This window comes from Elephas maximus, chromosome 19, assembly GCF_024166365.1.
Source record: "Elephas maximus indicus isolate mEleMax1 chromosome 19, mEleMax1 primary haplotype, whole genome shotgun sequence".
NCBI classification, from domain to species: Eukaryota; Metazoa; Chordata; class Mammalia; order Proboscidea; family Elephantidae; genus Elephas; species Elephas maximus.
Window position 1 is genome coordinate 54789975 of NC_064837.1, and position 25226 is coordinate 54815200.

At 43.5% G+C, this 25226-nt stretch overlaps 1 protein-coding gene across 1 annotated transcript in view; it reads left to right on the top strand.

The window, feature by feature from the left end:
* The first annotated feature begins 1993 nt into the window (after nt 1–1993).
* Nucleotides 1994–25226, top strand: part of DCAF7 (DDB1 and CUL4 associated factor 7) — a 29489-nt gene continuing 6256 nt past the window's right edge. The window contains exons 1-6 of the mRNA XM_049860167.1: nt 1994–2360; nt 15158–15316; nt 16042–16153; nt 16572–16690; nt 19906–20115; nt 21350–21467. Coding sequence (XP_049716124.1) covers nt 2223–2360; nt 15158–15316; nt 16042–16153; nt 16572–16690; nt 19906–20115; nt 21350–21467 — 856 coding nt within the window. The 5' untranslated portion in view covers nt 1994–2222. The remainder of the gene's footprint in view (nt 2361–15157; nt 15317–16041; nt 16154–16571; nt 16691–19905; nt 20116–21349; nt 21468–25226) is intronic.

The following is a 25226-nucleotide window of genomic DNA, read 5'->3' on the forward strand; positions in this document are numbered from 1 at the left end:
CTCATAGCCACCCTGCAGGACAGAGTACAACTGCCTCATAGGGTTTCCAAGGCTGTAATCTTTACCGAAGAAGACTGCCACATTTTTCTCCTGAAGAGCAGCTAGTGAGTTCAAACTACTGACCTTTCAGGGGCCGAGCACTTTAACCACTGTGCCACCAGGCTGTCCTACTATGTCACATGGGGTCGTTATGAGTAGAAAATCAACTTGATGGCACCTAAATTTTTTAACAAAACAATTTCAACCCAGATAGTCTGGCCTGACAGCCTGTGCAGTTAGCTGCAAAGGGCTATTGTTCAAAAAGGTCCTCATCACTGGTCTTCAGTTATTTTGCACAAATATTCTCTAAAGGAAATCTGACATCTTTTGAAGTTGACATCTGAATTGTTTCATTGGTAAGTTTAAATTGTCGCAAAGGATGTAATTTCCATTGGGTTGTAAATATTGACACAACTGTACTGTTTTGTCCCTCATTTATATTGATCCATTTGCATCCAAATAGCTTAGTGACTTGAGAGCCACCATGGGCCATTTTAAAGACACAAGAACAAACCTTCTTCAACATCATTCCTTTTTCTCTTCAAACTCGTAATTCCATTCTAGCCACCATCCCCATTTTATGCACCATGTAATTTATTTTCATGCTTCAAAGTCTATTATTGAGCATCCTATCATATCTGCTTGCAACACAAATATGTATATAAACTGAAATTTTAAAATTAAATTTTGTAAACTTACTAAGGCTTTATTAGTAGTACCGAGTTGTTTAAAACAACAAATATATATTCACATTTTTATAAAAATTAACATTTTATTGGAAATGCACCTCTTAAAGAGATTGCATGGGGATTTTTTCCCCCAATTAGTTAGTTCATTTATCTGTGGATGAATATCATTTTTTAAGAGGATAAGACAAAGTTCAGCAACAGTTTTGTTTGTATTTTTCTTTTTTTTATTAAACTTAAGCACAGAGAAAACTTGCTCACACAAATAAGATGGGACTGGAAGGGATTTATTAAAACGTCACTTAATTCTTTCAATTCTTTCCAAGTTGTCTGTTAAAAATCACATCGACCATTAAAAATTATATTTAATGATATCATCTAACAATCCACTACAATCCTTCAATTTTGTTGAAAGCAAAGAATTGGAAACCATGTAAAGTATAAAAAGTTGTTACCCAGATTCGAGACCTGCATTTTCTCCATTTCAAACTCACAGCGCAGATAAATTTAAGGCTTGATTGACATACGCCTTGGGATGCGCTGCGGGGAAGGGATGGGCATAGACAGAAGCTTAGAGCCAAGCTGGTCACGTTGCTGCTAATTGAGGACCAACCGGAGAATTCAATTCGGAGATTTTTCTGGAATTGCAGGAAAGCGCAGGCAGGCCTCACTGAACCCGGCGTGGTCCTAACTAAGCCATCGGTCGGTCTGCAAAAGGCGTGCCGGAGGCCTTTCCTTTAGACACTGGGAAAACGCTGCCCGGGTTCAAAGGGGCGTTGGGACGAGTGGGAAGGGAGGGTGACTCCTGTTTGGCGCGGGCCAAGCTGCCTGGCCGCAAGGCCCCCCCATTATTGCAGAATTTTAATTTTACTCGACAGCTTGGGGAGGCCGCTCAGAATAGAAGCAGCAGAGGGGAGGTCAGAGCAGGTCACGCAAGAGGTTTCATTCTCAGAGACTTGACCTAGAACTTGGAGACCTGCTGCCCGGCACGTTGAACTCTATATCACCCACGCCCCCATTCACCAGCAGTGCACCGTTATCTCTCGGACTGACATTTGTACCAGCCAATGGCCTTCGGGTCTGCGAAAGCCCCGCCCCATGATTGGGAGGGGCGAGAAATTGGAGTGACGTAGTGAGGAGGTGTCAAAACCTCCGGGCACAATAACCAATCAGGCGAAGGAACTGTTCGAAAGGACGTGTCAGGCAGCCAACGGCCGGCGACGCTGCGCGGGTCGCGTGGCTTCCGTTCCGAGTGGGCGGGGCGGTGTCCCAAACGGAAGGTGGTTTTTGTCGGTGCCGAAGCTGGTTTGAAAGTGGGGGTCGGGCCAGGCCGCCGTTGTCTGTCGCCGCGGCCCCGCTTCCGGGCTAGGCTGTCCCTGCCTGCCCCGCCTCCCTTCAGACCCCTCGGTCCCAGGCTCGGCTCCCCGCCCAACTCGCGCCCCGCCCGCTGCCTCCGACTGCGGACCCGGCCCGCACTGCGGCCCAGCCGCCGCCACCATGTCCCTGCACGGCAAACGGAAGGAGATCTACAAGTATGAAGCGCCCTGGACGGTCTACGCCATGAACTGGAGCGTGCGGCCCGACAAGCGCTTTCGCCTGGCGCTGGGCAGCTTCGTGGAGGAGTACAACAACAAGGTGGGCCGGGCAGGGGCTCGGAGCCCAGCTGGCGGGGAGCGGGCCCCGGGAGCGCCCTTTCCGGGCCGGAGCCCAGACCCCAGAGCCCTCCTGCGGACTTGCCTTGGCGTCCTGGAGCGGTTCCTGTGTGTCTTGCCCGGTGCTGAGGGTTTTGCACTCGTTGTCTCATTTAATCCTGGCAGATTCCCGTGTAGTCGGGAGTGTAGTTACCTCCGTTTTACTGATGGGGAAACTGAAGCACAATATCGTGACTTGCTGAGCTAGGCAGCTATTTCATGGCCGAAACAGATCTGAAACCCGAGCTTCCACGCCAAGGCTACACCGTTTATCTTTTTCAACCGCCTCCCCTCCTGCCGCATTGCTTCAGTTTGGGGGGCGGGGGTGGGAGGAATTAATGGCTGTGAGGGAAAATGCAGGCATTAGAGTTGGTAGCCCTTCACTTCTGGCACAGACTTCCCCCTCCCCCCACTCCCATCCCCAGATACTATTCATGGTTCCCCTGGCCCTTCTGCCAGGAGTGCCATCGCTATTGCTGCCTGATAGCCATTCCTTCCAAAGCGATGTCTTTTTGAAAGTCTTGGCCCATGGCCATGATCCCGTCATTGTTTCCTAAATAGAGAAGGATGACACTTTGCCTTATCTTTCCTTGGCTCCTTTCCTGCTAATACAGATGTGTAACCTTGAGTAGTAAGTCTTTCTGGGCATCCATCAATTTGAGAGTCCTTCATAGAAGCGTTGGTAGTAGGGGAAGCTTTTACGCTGGCAGTGCAGCATACGTTTATTTTCTGAAGTTGTTGAATAAGGAATTTTCTTTCCTTTATTCTTTAAGCTCTTCCTTTTATTGTATCAGAGTAAAAGTTGTGATTGATAGTGATCAGAGCAACTGAAAGCCTTGGCTGTTGATATTTAGAGCCAGAGCTCCCGCTTAAACCATGAACACCAGAAAACTAAAATTATGTGGAGAGTGACAGGCATGGCGCAGAGGGAAAAAGTCACGCTGTCTAGGGTCAGGTCCTGTCTGGTCCCTTGATTAGCTGTGGGGCATTGCACAGGGCAGTTGTATTTCTGACCCACAGTTTGTTGTAGGAAGGAGGTTTCTTTTTACATGTGATGGTCTTGTAGAAAGCATTTGAAATGTTTATATTTCTTTTGTGTGTAGTTTTTCAGGAGCACATCTGTTTCTTTAGAGTAGGTCGTAACTACTTGGGAGTCCCCTTTGAGAAAACGTTGAAAACAATGGACTTTGCTCAGATATTGCACGTGAACAATTTACAAATCTCAAGGAGTACAAACTGATCTCGAAGCCCACCCACTGGCCACAGAAAACGGAGAATCGGGAGCAAGACATAGCTTTATTTCCTTTTCTCTGGTGATTTTTATTCCTTATGGAGCATAGTGGATGGCAGAGCTGGAAAAGGAATTTAAAGCCCTGGTGTGGAAACCAGATTATTAAAATTAAGACCACTAGAACTATTGTTAAGGGTACATGTTAAAAAAAAAAAGAGGTAAAATATGACTTCCAAAGGGCATATGAGTCTTTTCACACAAATTGATAATTTTTTTCTTGCAAGTATTTCCAGGGTTAATTTGGGTAAGAAGTCATAGTCTCATTTCTAAGAGAGGGAAAACTGAGTCACAGTTAGGTTACCAAAGAATCTGTGGAATAATTGGTGTTAAATCTCGGTTTTGGGAACTCTGCCCCCACATTCGGCCTTCCATTCAGCAACCGTATGGAGCTCCTTCTTTGTGTTGGGCACACAAGCAATGTTGCCTTAGTAGTAAAATGCAAACTAATAATCCCAGTAGTAACAGAATAAGCAGTTGACTGTGTTTTAACTCTGAGTCCCTGAGTGGGACAAACAATGCATTCAGCTGCTATTAGTGGTTGGAGTCTGGCAACGTGGGGTCGTCATGAATCAGAGCCGACTCGCTAGTAACTGGTTTGGTTTTTTGGCTTTATATTTGAACTCATTTATGTGATGTAGGCATATTATGGAAACCCTGGTGGTGTAGTGGTTAAGTGCTACAGCTGCTAACCCAAGGGTCGGCAGTTCAAATCTGCCAGGTGCTCTTTGGAAACTCTACGGGGCAGTTCTACTCTGTCCTATAGGGTCACTAGGAGTCGGAATTGACTTGACGGCAGTGGGTTTGGTTTTTTTGGGTTTTTCTAGGCAAATTATTTTTGTGTCTCCATCTATCTGTAGTTCAGGGTTCTTAGCTTTTGTGTGTGTGTGTTGTGTATGTGTGTGCCATGGACACCTTTGACGATCTAAAGTCTATAGCCTGCTTCTCAGAATGATGTTTTCAAATGCGTAAACATATATAGGATTACAAAGGAAGCCAATTATATTGAACTATAGTTATCAAAACTTTTGAAAAGTGGTGATAAAGTAATATGTGCTTTTAAATTAACTCATTAAATTGTATCATCTAGTGTAATTGTTATTGTAATTTTGAAATGGTTATGAAGGTAAACAACTTTTCATAATATATTTCACAAATATAATGTGATATGAAAAAATCAATGATTTCTATTGGTGACAAAGTCACGGATATTGCTAATGCTGCTGTGGGTGACTGCCTCCATTTGTAATTAAAAGAAATGCTTAATTTCAGCTAGAGATTGATGAAAATATAATTTTCTGATCCAAGTTCGTGGACCCCCCCACCCCCAAGTTAAGAAACCTTACTGTAGAGGATCTGTGCGTAGGGGCAGTAAATCACACTTTAAAGTAGTGCTTCTTGGACTAAGAGGAAACCCTGGTGGCATAGTCGTTAAGAGCTATGGCTGCTGTCTGAAAGGTCGGCAGTTCAAATCCACCAGGGGCTCCTTGGAAACTCTATGGGGCAGTTCTGTTTAGTCCTGTAGGGTTGCTATGAGTTGGAATCGACTCAACGGCAGTGGGTTTGGGGTTTTTTTTTTTTTTTGTTTTCTTGGACTAAGTTTTTTTTTCTGAGCTGAAAGGTTAATTTCCTCTTTTTTTAAATTGTACTTTAGATGAAGGTTTACAGAACAAACTAGCTTCTCATTAAATGGTTAGGGCACATATTGTTTTATGACATTGGTTACCAACCCCATGACATGTCAACACTCTCCCTTCTTGACCTTGGGTTCCCTATAAGCAGCTTTCCTATCCCCTCCTGCCTTCTAGTCCTTGTCTCTGGGCTGATTTGCCCCTTTAGTGTTGTTTTGTTTTTTGGGCCTGTCTAATCTTTGGCTGAAGGGTGAACCGCAGGAGTGACTTTATTACTGGGCTAAAAGGGTGGCTGTGGGCCATACTCTCTGTCAGGCCAGCAAGTCTGGTCTTTTTTTGTGAGTTAGAATTTTATTCTACATTTTTCTCCAGCTCTGCCTGGGCCGCTCTATTACGATCCCTGTCAGTGCAGTCACTGGTGGTAGCTGGGCACTATCTAGTTGTACTGGACTCAGTCTGGTGGAGGCTGTAGTAGTTATGGTCCATTAGCCCTTTGGACTAATCTTTCCCTTGTGTATTTAGTTTTCTTCATTCTCCCTTGCTTCTGACAGGGCGAGACCAGTGGAGTATCTTGGGTGGCTGATGACAAGCTTTTAAGACACCAGACGCTACTCACCAAAGTAGAATGTAGAACATTTTCTTTATAAACTATGTTATGCCAGTTGAGCTAGATGTTCCCCAAGACCATGGTCCCCACAGCCCTCAGCCCAGCAATTCAGTCCCTCGGGGAGTTTCGATGTGTCCATGGAGTTTACATGACCTTGCCTTGAGCAAGTTGTGCTGGCTTCGCCAGAATTGTGTACTGTCTTACCTTCAACAGTTTGACTTAAGTTTTGGAGAAGCCCTGCCATGGAGGTGGCTGGCTTCATTTAGAGAAATTTGAAAATTTATTGGTTGGAATTTTCAGACTTTTAGTTCCTACTTGCCATGGATAGTGATTGCCAGCAGAGGACAAAATTAATGGGCACATAACCAAAAAAAAACCAAACCCAGTGCCATCGAGTCGATTCTGACTCATAGCGACCTTATAGCAAATAGATACTGATGAAGAAGCGCAGAAATAGCCTTTTTTTTTTCCCCTTGGTGTAGAGGCATTACGATAAGAAAACAGCATTGTAATTTTATAAATTTTGTGTTAATATAACCATGTTTTCCTATAGTAGAATTGCTCCTAGTTGTTCAATGGAATTAGATCTGTTAGTGTTTCAGGAACAACAGTGACTTCCAGGTGTTCTGTAATCTGAATAAATTTGAAAATCATTGCAAAGTAAAGAAACAGATTCTATCCACTATATCTGATTTAAAAAAAAAAGCCCTGTTATCAGTTGTTGTGTCTCATGTTCTTTTTTGTGTGGTCTCAGCAGCAATGGTGCTGGAGCATTGGTTCTCTAAATTTTAGGCAGTTGAGAATTCCCTGAGGTTTATGTATTCCTGGGCTCCACCCTTGAAATTAGCAGGCATTCGGGTGATTCAGAAACAGATGGTCCAGGCAGCACGCTAAGAACATTGCCCTGGCGTTACCTTGGCATCTGCTGGCCAGAGGCAGGAATCCAGTCTTTTTGTGGCTATGTGCTCCTGACATTGGTTCTGCCCTTCCATCCAGGTTCACCCCTGAAAAAAGCTCCATAACTGTATTGCCTCTTTGAAATAGACTGGGCTCGGTTCTCAATCCGGCCACGTCCCAGCGGTGTGTGACCTTGGGCAAGTTAACTTGTGCCTCAGTTTCCTTGCCTGTAAGGTGAGAGTAATTAATAATAAACGCATCTCTCTTAGAGGGTTGTCAGAAGGAGTTAATGGACCGAGGAACTTTGGCACACAGTAAGCAATGTAGAAATGGTAGGTATCACAACGTGATCATCGTCCTTTTTGTGGTTAACTGCTGTCACATTGGTCTTGGTGTATCCCCGTGACTGGTTGCAGATCGGATCATTGTGATCCACAGGGTTTTCATTGACTGATTTTTTGGAAGTAGATAGCCAGGGCTTTCTTCCAGTCCATCTTAGTCTAGAAGCTCTGCTGAAACCTGTTAAGCATCATAGCAACATACAGGTCTCCACTGACAGATGGGTGAGGCTACACATGAGGTTCGTTAGTCAGGAATCGAACCTGGTCTCCCTGATGGAAGGTGAGCATTCTGCCACCAAACCACCAGGGCCTCATAATCATTACTGTACCTGGAATTGGAATATAATCGAGGAGAATTATATGGGTGTTAGGTGGATTTGGTCCCTGGGTGGCACAACGGTTAAGCACTTGATTACTAACCGAAAGATTGGAGGGTCGAACCAACCCAGAGGTGCCTCAGAAGAAGGGCCTGATGATCTGCTTCCGAAAGGTCACAGCCTTGAAAACCCTATGGAGCGCAGTTCTACTTTGCATACATGGGATCGCCATGAGTCGGGATAGACTCAACAGCAACTGGTTTGGTTAAGTGGATTTGACTTGGTATTTTCCACAGGGGAATCAGGACCTTAGGTCAGAAAGGTCATCGTGTTCATCCCCTGTCTTTGAAAGGTTTTAAAGACCCTGGGGAAAAATTCCCTTGATCCCTTTTGACCAACTCATTTTGTGGCCTGGCAGCTTGTACTTCTGACTGTAAGTACTATGATGTGCTAGTTGTCGCCCATTTTCTCCTGTCCTACCTGGTTTAGACACGATGACTCTTATATTCCTCCTGAGTTTTGATAGTATCTATGGTCTCAAGGCAGGTCACATTTCCATTCTTTTAGGGGAAAGGATGGTAGCAGTTCCTGGGCTTCTGTTCCACTTAATTGCGTGTTTCAGAGTTTGGTTTTGAATGAAGTTGATAGGATGACTGGGATTTATTTTGCACTAGTATTTAGTGAGCTGACTACTTGTGCTCTGACATTTAGCATCTAGAGAACATTTATGAGGTTCTGAGAGCAACTAGGTGTTCCTCATGCTTTTTGAAGAATACTGGTAATGAATCTGGGTATCACTACCCTGCACTTAAAATACACGTGATAAATGTTTGCCTTGTCAGCTGTGTTGATTCCTCTGAGATTTTTAATGCACAGTTACTTTATATACACGGTGCCTAATTATTTTGTCTCTGGTATATAATTTTTCAGCTCTTAGTGTTTGTAGCAGCCGTTCCAGGTTCTCATTCATTTGCTCATTAATTCAACAAATGTGTTGAATACATCACTCTTTTAGGCACAGTGATACTTGGTGACCTTCTGTAACCTTTTTTAGCAGATGTGATATTGGTAGCAATAAAGAGAAAGCATTTTTGTACACATTGGTATTTTTGATAGATATCTGTAATTTTGCAGTGCTCCATCCAAATTCATCTCCCCGGCAGGACTGTCAGCAGGGAGCTTTAACATACAAAACTCTTACGGTTTTTAACTTCCCCCTTTTTTCTACATAGTGAGAGAACAAATTCCCCCATGGGACCACTTTATTGCATTTTGACCTAATCTTGTTCCCGCACACTTACTGGAGATGCCGTGTTCTTTCTGTAGATAGTCTGGCCTGCCTGAGGCCTCACTGCCGGAGCTGACTGGCCAACCTCCGAGCCAGGAGCTGAAGGGTGCAGTGCTGAATTCATCTCAGACTTTAGCAAGGCAGGACCTCAGTGTGTGTGGGCATTGGCTGAGGACAAATGGAAAAGGCCAGGAGGAGCAGCTTTATGCTCTCAGAAGGTGGCTTTAGTTGATTTTTGTTACATTAGCAGTTGTGGGGAAAAGTTCCACTGACTGAAGTACTACATTGATTCAGGTAACTTGGAGACTTTAAAAAAATTACACACACACATGTTCCACTTCGTTTTCTGATACTAGTGCTGTCTGCATTGAAGTGGAATAGTGGCTTCTCTCAAGGAGCTTATAGTCTAACAGCATAGACATGGCACTTTTTTTTTTTTTTTTTTTTAATATAAGGCCTAGGTAATATGAACAGTAATTTATGGTGTTATTCATGAAACTAATAAAAGTGAAAGTGAAGATGTGGTCATGCCTCAAGGGATGAATTGTTTTTGCATATATGTGCCTCAGGAGTCATCTGAGGTAGTAATACAATTTAAAAATAAGTAAAAAAGCTTTTTACTCCACAGCCTTTTCTCTTTGTGGTTAGGTGCCATTAAGTTGGTTCTGACTCATAGCAACCCTATAGGACAGAGTAGAACTGCTCCATAGTTTTCTAGGCTGTAATCTTTACTGGAGCAGATCGCCAGGTCTTTTCTTTTGTGGAGCTGCAAGGTGGGTTCAAACTGTCAACCTTTCAGTTAATAGCTGAGCACTTAGCTATTATACCACCAGAGCTTCTCTTTCTTGTTGTTGTTGTTGTGTGCCATCAAGTCAATTCTGACCCATAACAACACTGCAGGACAGAACAGACCTGCCCCATAGGGTTTCCAAGGCTGTAACCTGTACAGAAGCAGACTGCCACATCTTTCCCCGGCAGAGTTGCTGATGAGTTTGAACCACTGACGTTTTGGGTAGCAGCCAAGTGGACTAAGCCACCAGAGCTCCTTCTTTTCTCTTTTACCCACTCGTTACCTATTGCCATCGAGTCGATTCCAACTCATAGCAATCTAATAGAATAGAACTGCCCCATAGGGCTTCCAAGGCTGTAATCTTTACGGAAGCAGACTGCCACATCTATCTCCCATGTAACGGTCGGTAGGTTTGAACTGCCGGCCTTGCGGTTAGCAGCCGAGCACTTAACTGCACCACCAGGGCTCCTCCTTTTCTCTTCAACAGTATTTATTTCACATTTTGGAGTAAAGTGTTATGAAACAATGGTTACAGAAAGACAGTGGAGGTAAGAAATCGATATTTAACAACAGAGAACCCCTGAGGGAGCAGGAGAGCAGTGGGATGCAGACCCCAAATTCTCATAAGACCAGACTTAATGGTCTGACTGAGACTGGAAGGACCCCGATGTTCATGGCCCCCAAACCTTCTGTTGCCCCAGAACAGGAACCATTCTTGAAGCCAACTCTTCAGACATGGATTGCACTGGACAATGGGTTGGAGAGGGATGCTGGTGAGGAGTGAGCTTCTTGGATCAGGTGGACTCTTGAGACTATGTTGGCATCTCCTGCCTGGAGGGGAGATGAGAGGGTAGAGGGGGTTAGAAGCTGGCAAAAAGGACACGAAAAGAGAGAGTGGAGGGAGACAGCGGACTGTCTCATTAAAAAGAGTGTGTAGCAAGGTGTATGTGGGTTTTTGTGTAAGAGACTGACTTGATTTGTGAACTTTCACTTAAAGCACAATAAAAATTATTTTTAAAAAAAAGAAATTGATGTTTAGCAGGAGGACAGGGAAGATCATGGAGAAAAAAGGCAGAGGAGTAGCCTAAATATCAAAAATAAGATGATTAACATCAGATCTGATTTTTCTTTATGTTCCCATAATACACGAGGAAGGATGGCAATATAATGAAGATCAAATGGGCTATTTAAAAAATCCAAATGAGACCAAAAGGTCAACGATTACTCTAAAGCAAAGATGAGCTGGTAGAGGGGCAAGGAGACTAGAGTACTGTAAATGGAATAGCCAGAATACAATTAAAGAGGATATTGTCACATTGTGATAAACATAACCAAAGTTACTGAACAATATGGGTAGAAATTGTCAAATGGAAACCTAATTTGTTATGTAAACTTTCACCGAAAACACAATAAAATATTACTTAAAAAAAAATCAAATGGATATAGGAAGATGCCAAGAAAGGACATCTGTGGCTCCAGATTCCAAATCAGAAGAGTGTAGTTCTCCAAAATAGGTGACACATTTCTGATGGGCAAACTCAATAGTCCTTTGACTGAGACAGTGGGAAGAGAGTGCACAGCCTGGCAGCAGGAGCTTCCCCAGGCCCTCTTTGACACCTTGGGTAGGAGGGGAGAGAAGCTGTCCAAAGAGACACATAGCCATGCCATCTTTTCTGGAAGCATTAGATGAGGGAGGTTGGAAGAGAGTGGCCTGTGAGCAGCTTGGCAGCTCCTGATTGCTGTTGGCTGGGGGAGACACAAAGGCTTCAAGTGCTTCTGCCAACTTGGCCTCTCTCCTACGGGAACCTCCTTCAGATCATCCAGGAGGAACTTGCCTTATTTAAAAGGGACTTAACACAGTAGCTATAGAAAGATATTGTAAGAAAGGAGGGAAGAAATGGGAAACAATGGCAGGTAAAGTACCCACACTACAAAAACGTTTTCATGTCAGTTGAAAATTATGGTTTAGCGTAATGTCCTGCCACCATAAATCCAAAGAACTTAAGAAAATTAATAGCTCTAAGCAGAGATACAAGAGATCTGATAAAATGAGGCAAAATGACAGGTTTTCTCCTGAAAATGGAAGATGAACTGGCATAGCACAGAATTGAAAGTCATGGTGGGAACAAAAGAAAAATGAATAAAAACTGCTGAAAATATTGTAAGGGATAGGGAAAGATTGAGAAAATGAAATGGAAATAAACATTTAAAAACAATTAGAAAACGATAGATGTAGAAAATAAAGGAGATCTAACTTAGGCATAATTGGCGTCTCTGAAGAAGAGAACGAGAGAAATGAAAACAAATTCAAATATGTAATTAAAGAAAATTTCACAAAAATAAAGTTTCAATGTGATGAATTTAAACTCTAGGTCAAGAAATATTGACACAGAACAGTTGACACTAAAACACATCCTAGTAAGTTTCTATAGTTTAAAGATGAGAAAAGAATCTTTTGGGCACCCAAGCAATAAGATCAAGTCTTCTTTAAAAGGGGAAGAGGAAATTAGGCTAGCCACATTTAGTTCCAGAAGACAATGAATCAAGGTGTACAAATCTACAACTATTGTAGATTGTGCCACTATAAATACCTGGGGATATACTTAAGAATGTGTATGATTTGTATAGGAAACAATGCTGCTGAGTGACACAATGCAAGACTTGAATAAAGGAAACAGTATACTCTCTCCTTAGTAAGACTCAGTGTCCCTAAATTTATTTATAAACTTAATGTGATCCTGATTTTTTTTTTAGAACCAGGCAAACTGATTTCTTTTACAAATGAATTTACAAATGTGCAAACATTGTCAGAAAAACCCTGAAAAGAAAGAGTAATGAGGAAAGTGGGGAACTACCCCACCAGACATTAAAACATGCTGTAAAGCTCTGATAATTAAGACAGTTTGATACTGTAAGGACAGATGAGTAGAACAGAAGAGAGTCCAGAAATGAGCTCAAATACATAATTTGTGATAATAGAATGTTATGAGTAAAGAAAATCGATCATATAACAAGTGATATGGAGACTACCTCATACCTTGTACCACAATTTCAAATAAATTAAAAAAATTAGCACAACTGTAAAACATGGGTGAATTTTGTAATCACAGAGTGGGTAAATGAAAGTAGAGACAACTAGACCGCAAGACCATAAAAATAGAGATAAACTAGGCCAGATAAAAATAAAATAAAATTTCTCTGTGGCAAAACCAACCAACCCCACAAAGTCAAAAGATAAATGGTAAACTGCAAAAATATATGTAATGTCCTAGATTAAGAGCAAATTTCTTTAATATGTAAAGATGTACGGTCACCCAGTAGAAAAAGGGCAACAGGTGTGAACATTTTCCAGAAACAGGTATGTAAATTACTCTTTAAATATATGGAGAGCTCAACCTCATAAGAAAAAAGCATAATAAAATTTCAGTCAGATTAACAACAACAAAAAAATTGGTAATATACATTATTGGTGGGTATATAAACTTACATAGCTTCTCTGCAGAGGGCAAGTAGCAGTCACTCAGAATTTAAAATAGATTTCTCCTTTGACCCAGTAGTTCCACATCTGGGAGTTTGTCCTACAGCTAGCTGTACTTACCTAATTGAAAGTACAATGCATTCCCGGCATTTTGTCGTTGTCCTCCATTTTGTGATCTGATGTAATTTTCCTACGTGTTACAAATCCTAATCTCTGCCTGTGGTTAATGAGGCATGATTAGGTTATGTTAAAGAAGATTAGGGTAGGATACAACACCCTCATTCAGGTCACAGCCCTGAATCTGATGGAAGGGGAGCTTCCCTGGGATGTGGCCTGCATCACCTTTTATCTTACAAAAGATACAAGGAGAGAGAAGCAAGCAGAGAGATGGGACCTCATGCCACCAAGAAAGAAGCACTGAGAGTGAAGCATGTTCTTTGGACCCGGGATCCCTGTGCTGAGAAGCTCCTAGACCAAGAGAAGATTGATGACAAGGATCTTCCCCAGAATCAACAGAGAAAGCCTTCCCCTAAAGCTGGCGCCCTGAATTTGGACTTCTAGCCTCCTAGACTGTGAGAGAATAAAATTCTGTTTGTTAAAGCCATCCACTTGTGGTATTTCTTTTACAGCAGCACTAGATGATTAAGACTGTGTGTGTGTGTGTGTGTGTGTGCGCGTGCACATGTCTGTGTGTGTATATATTATATATTTTTTAAACCCTATGTACACATTTATACAAATACAGGAGAAACATTTGGAAAGATGAGCATCAAACAGTGGTTTGGGGGTCAGCAAGTACAATTGGGGATGAGGGTCATGGGAGTCTTTACCTTTTAGTTTTATATGAATATTCACAAAGAGCTTACATTATCTTTCATTGTTAAATTTAAAAATTCTGAGTATACACATGAAAAATTGAACAGTGACAACCAGTCCTTACTCCCTTCAATACTGGATTGGCAACTTGGAACAAAAGTACTAGAGTCATTTTGGCCGAGGATAAAACGTTAAGTCTGTGCAAACACATGAAGAATTTGAGAAGTGAAACTAGGTTGCATAATTGAAGCATTCAGGTGGAGCAAGACTTTCTTACATAAATGGTGTAATCTTGAAATGTTGACAAAAACAACCAATTTTAGAAAGAGATGAATTTCAGGTCAGAGAAATACATAATATGCTGGACTCTAGTTGCCAGCAAAATTCTTTTGTAATATGTGAGATTTTATTTGGCACCTTTCTTAACTATAGCATCTGTTGAAGCACGGCCCACCCGAAGTCCTTTACCCAGATTTTAATGTAGAAAGGTGATGTATAAAAGAATTAGGCACACCCTACAGTATTCCAGAGAAACTTTGCACTTTGTTCAGGGCACTGTAAGTCTGTAGAAAATCCTGACAGCCTTCGGTTTGGCTATCTGTTCTCAAATTTTATACTGAAATACATAAAAGGTAACTCAGTTTGACTCTGTCCTAATAAACTGCGTACTCTGGATGACTGTGTTTTATAACTTTATGTTCATGAGTGGATGTTAGGAAAACAAGTGTGATAGAAGCCATAAGAGATACCTTAATTTCAGTAACAAAATAATGGAATCATACTCCTTACCTAACAGGTCCACTTAGACTTTATCATAAGAAAATACTGCGTATGTAAAGATCTAGATACTCAAGAGATTTGTGGACTCATGAGATCACGACTGATTAAAAAACGTAGTGGACAGCATTGTTGTGAGGCTGAAAGCCAAAGAAATTTATGGTCATACTATCCTGGGTTTAGGAAAATGTTTAACCCTTCTTGGTTAGTGTTTTAATATAAAGAACCACTGCATGTAATTATTTGTAAGAAATATATATTAAATAAGGTATCTTTCAGTAGAAACACACATGAAACAAAGTTATGTATTGATTGCTTGATGACAGTGTTGTGACCAGAGGCTGGCAGGAACCTAACTCTGCATTTCTCCTAGGGGCAATGGCTCAGTATTTACTAACTGAGTCTTCTCAGTGGCGTTGTTACGTGTAACTACGAGTAATGAGAATCGGCTGTATTTGAAAATGCCCCAGGAAAACAGATGTTTATGTGGCTCAACTTTGGTGTGTTACAGGTCCAGCTTGTTGGTTTAGATGAAGAGAGCTCCGAGTTTATTTGCCGAAATACCTTTGACCATCCATACCCCACCACAAAGCTCATGTGGATCCCTGACACAAAAGGCGTCTATCCAGACCTCCTGGCCACAAGTGGCGACTATCTCCGTGTGTGGAGGGTAAGCAGAAAACATGGTTCGCGGCCAGACCAGTGGGCTTTCTCAGTGTCTCCTGTTGTTAGCAGCCTGGTTTCCTGAATAAACCGGGGTCGGAGGCAGTGAGTACTTCTGTGTCGTGGCAGCACTGGAGAAGAACTGGTAGTGTGTCTGCACTGACCTTGTTGGGCTCAGCAGATCTTCTCCTAAGTCTCACCAGGGTTCCTTGAAGTCATACTGCTGGCTACAGAGTCAGCTCTGGAAGCCAGAGGCTCATTTAACCTGAAGTAAAGATGACAGCCTGCTGTGGAAGTGGGGTATGGAGGCCTCTTCTGTTTATAGCTAAGGTATTTCTGAGTAAATTAAACAAAATGCCGGGCTACTGATTCTAGTAATACATGAGTGGAGCCTGGAGCCTCACCTCCACTCTTAGCTGAGCTCATGGTCAGCAGCATCTCCTACAGCCTGGAGGTCGTGCCCAGCCAAGCAAGGTGCGTAGGGTCCAGGCTGAGTGAGGTGAGAAGACCTCTCCTCTAGAAAGATCTGGGGATGGGAATTTGGAAAGCAAAGCTGGGCAGAGGAGAAGGTTTAAAAAGTAGCAGCATTCAGGGAGTTCCTCTGGGATTTATTATTCATTATTCACCCCCACCTCCCATGTGTTATATTACTAAGATGCTGTTTAGACAGGACTTTAAAGACTTTCTGTGAGGCTGCGACTGGCTGACCTTGTAAAACTCTTGTTTCTTCAGGTTGGTGAAACAGAGACCAGGCTGGAATGTTTGCTAAACAATAATAAGAACTCTGACTTCTGTGCTCCTCTGACCTCCTTTGACTGGAATGAGGTGGATCCTTATCTTTTAGGTAAGGGAATTAGGGAGGAAGCATTCCAGTTAGAAGGAGGAATGACACATTGTCTCAGTTAGAACCTTGGCCAGTTTTTAACCAGTGACCAGAGGTACGGGAATCATCCTAGAACAGGACCAAGTAGGAAAGAGCAGGCTAAACATCCTAAAAAAAAAAAAATCCTAGTGGCTGTTAATTCCTCATATGGAGTTGACCTTTCCATGTGTGTACATCTTGTCTTTCCAGCCACAAAGTCTAAGGTGCTAGGGTGCAGATTGAATGCTTGACTACTCTATGGCTCTCACACTATTCTCTACACTCAGAAGTGTTTGTGGCATGTTGCCCCCTGGGTTGGACAGATGAGTAGGCACAAGGAAGGAAGCCTGCATGGGAACCTCCCTCCCGCCAGCCACTCACGCGCACTGGTTGCTTTCAGGTACCTCCAGCATTGATACAACTTGTACCATCTGGGGTCTGGAGACAGGGCAGGTGCTGGGGCGAGTGAACCTTGTGTCTGGCCACGTGAAGACCCAGCTGATCGCCCATGACAAAGAGGTAATGATGTTCTGCCTTTTCTCCTTTCCTCACATGCTTTCCGGGCCTTCCGTGTGTGAGGGCAGACTCTTCTCCCACTGTTTTCATAATATAATACGAATCAAAAATAATGTGTCAGAACAGTGGAACACCACTGTAAATGAATGCATTGTTTTGGCTGATATAAACAGCTGATTCTGTAGTCTGCCATTGCTCTTTTCATGCCAGAGATTGCTGTTTTTCAATAATAGGCTAACTGGGAGCTGGTGTCATTAAAAAAAAAAAAATCTTAGAGTAATGCTTGTCTTGGAACATACTAGGTTTTTTGGACAGGAAGGCAGGAAGAGGGAAAATTTTGTGATAGACAAACCTAGTTCATCAATCTTTCTCTAAAAATGTTTTATGAAATTCTAGCATGTTCATTTAATCCTTGTATTTTTAACACGTTTTATTTTGATGGCCATGTTTCTTCTGTGTTTGTTGAGAGAGCTGAGGGGAGCTATTTGTGATTTTGTTTAAATGAAAGCATTCTTCTGGGTGATTGGGAAAATGGTCATGCAGTCTTTTTCTCTTAGAGCTATTGCAGGTTCCTGGTACTCTGATTTCCTGGAGATAGAACTTGCTTTTCTTTTTCTCTCTTGTCCTTTATAGCTGGGGATATGAAATATTTGTACAGATAAAAAATGTTTTGACCTTAGGTCAGAACTTGAGGTTGTCACAGAGTAGGAGGTTGGTGACCAGGTTATCACTCTGAGCAAGGGGCTGTTTTTGGCTTTACGTACTCCTAAGGGTAGAATCTGTTACAAGACCACTGGACTTGGCTGTGGCTAAACCAAAGGTCAGAGGAAGAGTTTGTCCTGCAGAGAGGACCAGTAAGGAACTTCTGGAAACCCTCTTGGCATCAATTGAAACAGGTTGCTACATTTGAGTTCTGTGACAACTTAGCCTGCAGTTCTTTGTCAGGAACTGGAAGAACCCAGAAAGCAAGAACTAATCGAAGTTTTCAGACTGAGAGGATTTCATCCAGGGTATTGGTTACACAGATGATGGTCAAACCGAGAAGCCACACAGGGAACAGTGAGGTAATTCAGTTACTTTGAACAGCAGAAGCTGCTACTGCCTGTTGGCCAGAGGGAGCTCAAGGGCTGCTTTACCTGACAAAAGCTAGAACCATGGAGGAGTCACAGCCATCGCCAGAGATGCTTTCAGGAACAGATAAGCCAAAAAAGAAAAAACACCATTGCCGTCAATTCCAACTCGTAGCGACTCTGTAGGACAGAGTAGCTGCCCCATAGGGTTTCCAAGAATCATTTGGTAGAGTGAAACTGCCAGCCTTTTGGTTAGCGGTGATACTCACTGTAGCTCTTAACCACTACAGCACCAGGGCTCTGGGAACAGATAAAGGGGAGGAGAAATACCTTAGCTTCTCCCTTCCCTCCCACAATCCAGTTTCCCATTAGTCCCCCCCCACTGGCTGAACCCAACCAGAAGCAGCTCACAGACCTGGGACCCTGCCAAACACAGATTGGAGGAGTCAGCTCTCCTGTGATGCACAGAAGAGCAGGGGCAAGGGCCAGGAACGATCTCAGAGCAAACAGGCCCCAGACCAGCCACCGTGCCTTGAAATGAACCCGTTGCTGGATGCTCTGTGAGAACTAGTAGTGCCACTAGTGCCTTTGACTTTCCTTAGTCCACCTCTCTGTCAAAGTAAAGACTTGTTTGGGGCTCTCTCTGCTGCCTGGCGGATTATTGTAGTGGAGGGTTTAGTTTATTTGGAGGTTACCCCTTCCCTTCATTTACAATGGAACATACCAGTGAAGCCCAGATGAAGGTGCTGTCGTTTAAAGCTGAGGCGACTTTACGCTCTCAGCCTCATCGTCCGTGGGCATCTTGTTACTTAGTGATCCTGCTTGTGGTATCTCTGTTCCTAGGAGGTCCTACAAGCCCCTCATTTACATATTCATTGGTTTGTCACATATATAATCTCTTCCTGACTATTGGGTGCCTGGCACCGTGGGGTCCACATGTTGATAAAAATGCCTCAGCACTGAAGTTGTCCAGGGCTGAACAAAGCATTGGCTGTTGAGGCTCGTCAAGCCTATATGCCACCTTGGTGATGACAGGCCCAGCGCTCTTTTGGATCCCTCCTGATTTCTACCATAGAAAGAGCAGTGCCATTTCTTTACAGTCAGAAACAAAAGGAGCTTGTAAGGTTGACTAGAAATAGATGCTCATTTGCAGTGTTCCTGAGTGGGCAGAACCTCAAGAAGGCTGGAGGCATGGTATCGAGCAAGGGATTCCACTCATGTCTCCCTAGAATCAGCTGTCATCCGTGGCCCTGAAGACAAGTTTTGTTTAGTGTTTGTTTCTCTTTCCATCTGACTCCTGCTCTGCTTGTCTGGCTCTGGCTTTGTTTGTCTCTCTCAGTCCCTTTCTTTTTCTGAAGCTCTCTGCCTCTGTTTTCTCATAGGTGTTAAGGGTGTACAGTGTTTGCAGCAAGTAATCAATGCAGAAAACATAATTCAAAACCTAACTTGATTACAAACAAACTTGAAGAAACAGAACATGTCTTAGGACAAGAGAATGATGCCAAACCTATTTGTGAATATAGGAACCCCTCAGCCTCTGATGATTCAACACTGTTGTTGCTCCTTTCTTGCAGATGAGTCTCAGGTCCAGGTTTGACATCAGAACCAACTTGGCTACTATTAAGTGGCCACAGGAACACTAAGGAAGGAGGGGGGCTTCTCTTCCTCAAATTGTTGATGTCAGCCTTAGCGTGGTCATGGACCTGCCTCTGATGGCACACAAGTGAAAGCCACTGAAGCCCAGGAGAGAAATGTCTCAATCCTGTAGTACAGCAGAAGACAGCCGCAGCTCTGGCTTCTGCTGAGCCTGTCTAAGCAGGCAGAATACTTACTAAGAATTACTTGTGCTCTGTTGGTCAGCAGGGCATGTGTCCTAGTTTTATCACAGGGGTTGGAGGAAGAAGATTGGAAAGCAGGAATGTGGGAAGAATCCTGCCTATTTCTATAGCAGGATAATCTTCACTCTTTGGAAATACACTGATGTTAAAGCTCTTGGGTTCTAGTGCCCACAAATACTGTTTGGGTTTCATTTGCCTCCTTCTCTGTCCTTAGCTGGAATTTAGATGAACTGGAGCTGACAGATTCTCCTGCTACAGGGAAAGGAGGTGATGAATCTGAACCTGACGGGAGCTTCTTATTCACTCACAGGTCTATGATATTGCATTTAGCCGGGCCGGGGGTGGCAGGGACATGTTTGCCTCCGTGGGCGCTGATGGCTCCGTGCGCATGTTTGACCTCCGCCATCTGGAACACAGCACCATCATTTATGAAGACCCACAGCATCACCCACTGCTGCGTCTCTGCTGGAATAAGCAGGACCCTAACTACCTGGCCACCATGGCCATGGATGGAATGGAGGTGAGCCTTCCCCTTCAGGCTAACATAGGTACTGCTTATATATCTAGAGTGGTGGTTCTCAACTAGGGACAGTTTTGTTCCATGGGGTACATTTGGCAGTATGTGGAGACATTTTTGGTTGTCACAGCTAGGGGAGACCACTGGCATCTTGGTTAAGTGCTGTGGCAGCTAACGAAAGGGTCAGCAGTTCGAATCCACCAGGCACTCCTTGGAAACTGTGTGGGGCAGTTCTACTCTGTCCTATAGGGTTGCTATGAGTCACAATCGACTCGACAGCAATGGGTTTGGTTTTTGGTTTGGGTATTGGCATCTAACGGGTAGAGGCCGCAGATGCTGCTAAACATCCTACAACACACAGGACAGCCCCCCCGCAACAAAGAATGATCCAGTCCAGAATGTCAGTAGCACCAAGATTGAGAAGGCCTGATCTAGAACAAGGACTGTGTGTTAAGAACTTCTAATACTTGGAGAGTTGGACTTGGAGCCAAAAAAAGCAATATCTAAAGAGTGACCTAAATCATATTTACTTACAGTTCTGAGTAGAGAACAGGCAGTTTCACCTTCTGTAGTCTGGACAGAATCTTCCATCTTTAGCAAACAGAAATGGCAAGTCTCTCTGCAGCCATCACTTGATAAAAGTGGTGAATTATGGGTGGAGATGGAGGTGATGCAGTGATTAACTTTGCTGTGGTGAAGCCAGCACTTACACACCATATTCTGCTTTTGGGGTAGCATGTACTACCACCATCACCAGCACCTATACTGCCGCCATCACCCAGCTAAGCACACACAGAATTCTTATTACATGTACCTACCTGGACTTGAATAATCACGCACAATGGATCATGTAAACTCACTTTACCCACACGTGTACCTAACAGGACTTGGATAATAACACAGAATGGATTATCCGTACTCCTCTTAGCCACTCGTGTACCTAAGAGGACTTGGACAAACCACACAATGGATTATCCATACTCCTGTTACCTGCTCCTGCTTCTCCCTTCTTGAAGGCCCTGTGTTGCTTCACAGACAGTCAACTGCCTGGGTCCTTGCTGTTTTCTTTTTCCTCAACCCTGTAGCTACTTTTGGGACCAAGATCCCATGTCTCTAATATTCTTTACAAGTGGAAAAGTATGCTTTAAAAAATATTTTCCATGTTTAGTGTTCTGTGTTTCTTGTTTTTCTGTTACACACTGAGGTTTCCTGGGCCTTTTGCTTGTTATTTCTGCAGGTGGTGATCCTGGATGTCCGAGTTCCCTGCACGCCCGTCGCCAGGTTAAACAACCATCGAGCATGTGTCAACGGCATTGCTTGGGCCCCACATTCATCCTGCCACATCTGTACTGCAGGTAACCACGTGGGTGTGTGTGGGACGGTAACCACGTGGGTGTGTGTGGGATGGTAACCACGTGGGTGTGTGTGTAGGATGGTAACCACGTGGGTGTGTGTGGGACGGTTTGAGAGCTTTACACCAAGTAACTCAATTGAGAGCCTTCCCACACTTGTGGAATTAAAGCAGTCCAGATTTCCAGAAGACCTTGTATCCTCAGTGGGTATCAGAGCATCCTCCATGTACTGTTTACATAGTGCCTCACACAGTCCCCTAAAATCTAGGCACGGGGGCTCAGATCCAAGAAGATGGGGCAGGGCTCCTCTTGGATATAAAAGAATCTTTGGGACTGCCAGGATTGACATCTTTCTGGGCCCTTTCAGGCTTCACTGTAGTGAACGCGCAGTGAGCGCTGGATGTCTTGAAGGGTCTTGCATAGCCCTGTCCAGCCAAGGGCATGTGATCTGTAGTTCCCATTTCAACATTTGCCAAACCAAAGAGAGTGCCCCCTAAAAATACTCCAGTCATCACTGTGTTCCTATACTAGAAATACTGTCTTATTAAAAATTAAAATAATGCAGATATGATTAGAATACCAAAAAAAAAAAAACTAAACCCGTTGCCATCGAGTCGATTCCGACTCATAGCGACTCTATAGGTCAGAGTAGAACTGCCCCATAGAGTTTCCAAGGAGCGCCTGGTGGATTCGAACCGCTGCCCTTTTGGTTAGCAGCCGTAGTATTTAACCAGTAAGCCACCAGGGTTTCCATGATTAGAATAGGAAGGTGAAAGTCACCCTTTCTCCTGCCTGTCCCACTCTCACATCACGCCTGTCTCTAACAACAGGTGTGTCTCCTTCCAGTCCTTTTCTTCTGTGTACACGTGTGTGGACACACCATCTGGTACACAGATGGGCTTCTCCTCTGTTCCCATAGTGTTCTCCTTTTTCAGTGCATCAGGTTCCCGCCCACGCACTTTCCCCTCTCATGAGTCAGGAGCGTCCTCATCTCCCACTTCATTATGGAGCAGAGAAGCAATGGAGTGTGGCAGCTTTCTGCCATTTTAGCATTAATTTGAAAGGCATGAAGCTTTTCTTGTTTTGGGCCCTCTGCTCTTGCCTGAACGTTTCATGGAGGAGCAGCTAGGTGCGGCCTTCCATACCTCAGGCTGTGGTCTGACTTCTTTGTTACTGGCCCCTTTTTTCTGGGGGTGTGAATAGTGAGGGGTGAGAGAGGGAAAAAAGAAAGGCGTCAGCATTGTTCACGGAGAGCTTCACTAGGCCCCAGAGAAGCCACATTTCCTGCTCCTGGCCAGCTGTCTCTGCCTGGCTCACTGCTGGTGTGTGTGCTGCACCTGTGTTGTCACTTCCATTGAAGGAGATATTGGTGAAGCTTGTGCTTCGTTGAGCATTGAAGAAAAGGAACTTAGTGCTTTCCAGGTGCTGAGTGTTTAAAACAGTTCCCTGGGTCTCCCTGGACACAGATTGTCCCAGAAGGAGGGTATCACGTCTTAACCAGGTGGTGCAGCCTTGGCAGGAGGCCAGTGTTGCCCATAATCAGCCTGACCTTTTAGGGTCTAGTGTTTTCAGATTTGCTTTGTATCAGAGACAGGTTTTCACATCACGATGGGTCGTGAATTGGAGGACACTGTGGCTCTGAGGTCTATTGCCTTTTTTTTTTTGTTCTTCTTCTTTCAAATTAAGATTTATTAGTTTGATTATAAATATAACATGGCCACGTTACAGGTAATTTAGAAACTAGAGAAAAGAAACAACCCATAGTTTTGCGATTCTAATATTAACACAGTTCTCACTTTGTTGTATATATACATATATGTTGTTGTTGTTGATGTTGTTAGGTGCAGTCAAGTCGGTTTCAACTCATAGTGACCCTGTGCACAACGGGAGAAAACACTGCCCGGTCCTGTGCTGTCCTCACAATTGTTACTTTGCTTGAGCCCATTATTGCAGCCACTGTGTCAATCCATCTCATTCAGGGTCTTCCCCTTTTTCTCTGACCCTCTACTTTACCAAGCATGATGTCCTTCTCTAGGACTGATCCCTCCTGATAACATGTCCAAAGTATGTGAGTCATAGTCTCGCCATCCTTGCTTCTGAGGAGCACACTGGTTGTACTTCTTCCAAGATAGATTTGTTCATTCTTTTGGCAGTAGCGTATTCAGTATTCTTCACCACCACTGCAATTCAAAGGCGTCAGTACTTCTTCAGGCTTCCTTATTCACGTCCAGCTTTCGCATGCATAAGAGGCGATTGAAAACACCGTGGCTTGGGTCAGGTGCACCTTAGTCCTCAAGGTGATGTCTTTGCTTTTCGACACTTTAAAGAGGTCTTTTGCAGCAGATTTTCCCAATGCAGTGCATCTTTTGATTTCTTGACTGTTGCTTCCATGGATGTTGATTGTGGATCCAATTAAAATGAAATCCTTGACAACCTCAATCTTTTCTCCATCTATCATGATCTTGCTTGTTTATTGGTCCAGTCGAGATGATTTTTTTGTGTGTGTGTGTCGAGGTGTAATCTGTACTGAAGGGTGTGGTCTTCGATCTTCATCTGTAAGTGCTTTGAGTCCTCTTCATTTTCAGCAAGCAAGGTTGTGTCATGTGTATATTGCGGGTTGTTAATGAGTCTTTCTCCAATCCGGATGCCCCATTCTTCTTCATATAGTCCAGCTTCTCAGATTATTTGCTCAGCATACAGATTGAATAGGTATGGTGAAAGGATATAACCCTGATGCACACCTGCCTAACTTTAAACCATGCAGTATTCCCTTGTTCTGTCTGAACAGCTGCTGCTTGATCTCTGTACAGGTTCCTCACCAGTGCGATGGAATGTTCTAGAATTCACATTCTTCACAATGTTATCCATAATTTGTTATGATCCACATAGTTGAATACCTTTGCATAGTCAATAAAACACAGGTAAACATCCTTCTGGTATTCTCTGCTTTCAGCCAGGATCCATCTGACATCAGCAGTGAAACCCCTGGTTCCACATCCTCTTCTAAATCCAGCCTGAATTTCTGGCAGTTCCCTGTTAAGACACTGCTGCAGCCGCCTTTGAATGATTCTCAGCAAAATTTTGCTTGTGTGTGATATTAATGATATTGTTCGATAATTTCCGCATTCAGCTGGATCCCCTTTCTTGAGAATGGCGTAAATATAGATCTCTTCTGGTCGGTTGTCCAGGTAGCTGTCTTCCAAATTTCCTGGCATAGATGAGTGAGTGCTTTCAGCACCCCCACAGTGTGACAAACCGACAGACGGCGGGGGTCCACATGTATAGTCGCCATTTATCTTGGTGAAAAAGGTGTTTGCAATGAAGTTGTTGGTCTTGCAAAATTCAGTGATGGTGATCTCCGGCATCATTTCTATCACCAAGGCCATATTTTCCAACTGCCAATCTTTCTTGTTTGTTTCCAACTTTCAAATTCCAATCACCAGTAATTATCAGTGCATCCTGACTGCATGTTCAGTCAATTTCAGATTGCAGAAGTTGATAAAGATCTTCAGTTTCTTCATCTTTGGCCTTAGTGGTTGGTGTGTAAATTTGAAAAATAGTCGTATTAACTGGTCTTCCTTATAGGTGCATGGATATTATCCTATCACTGACAGCGTTGTACTTCAGGATAGCTCTTGAAATGTTCTTTTTGATGATGAATGCAGTGCCATTCCTCTTACAAGTTGTCGTTCCCAGCATAGTAGACCATATGATTGCTGATTCAATACGACCAATATCAGTCCATTTCAGCTCACTGATGTC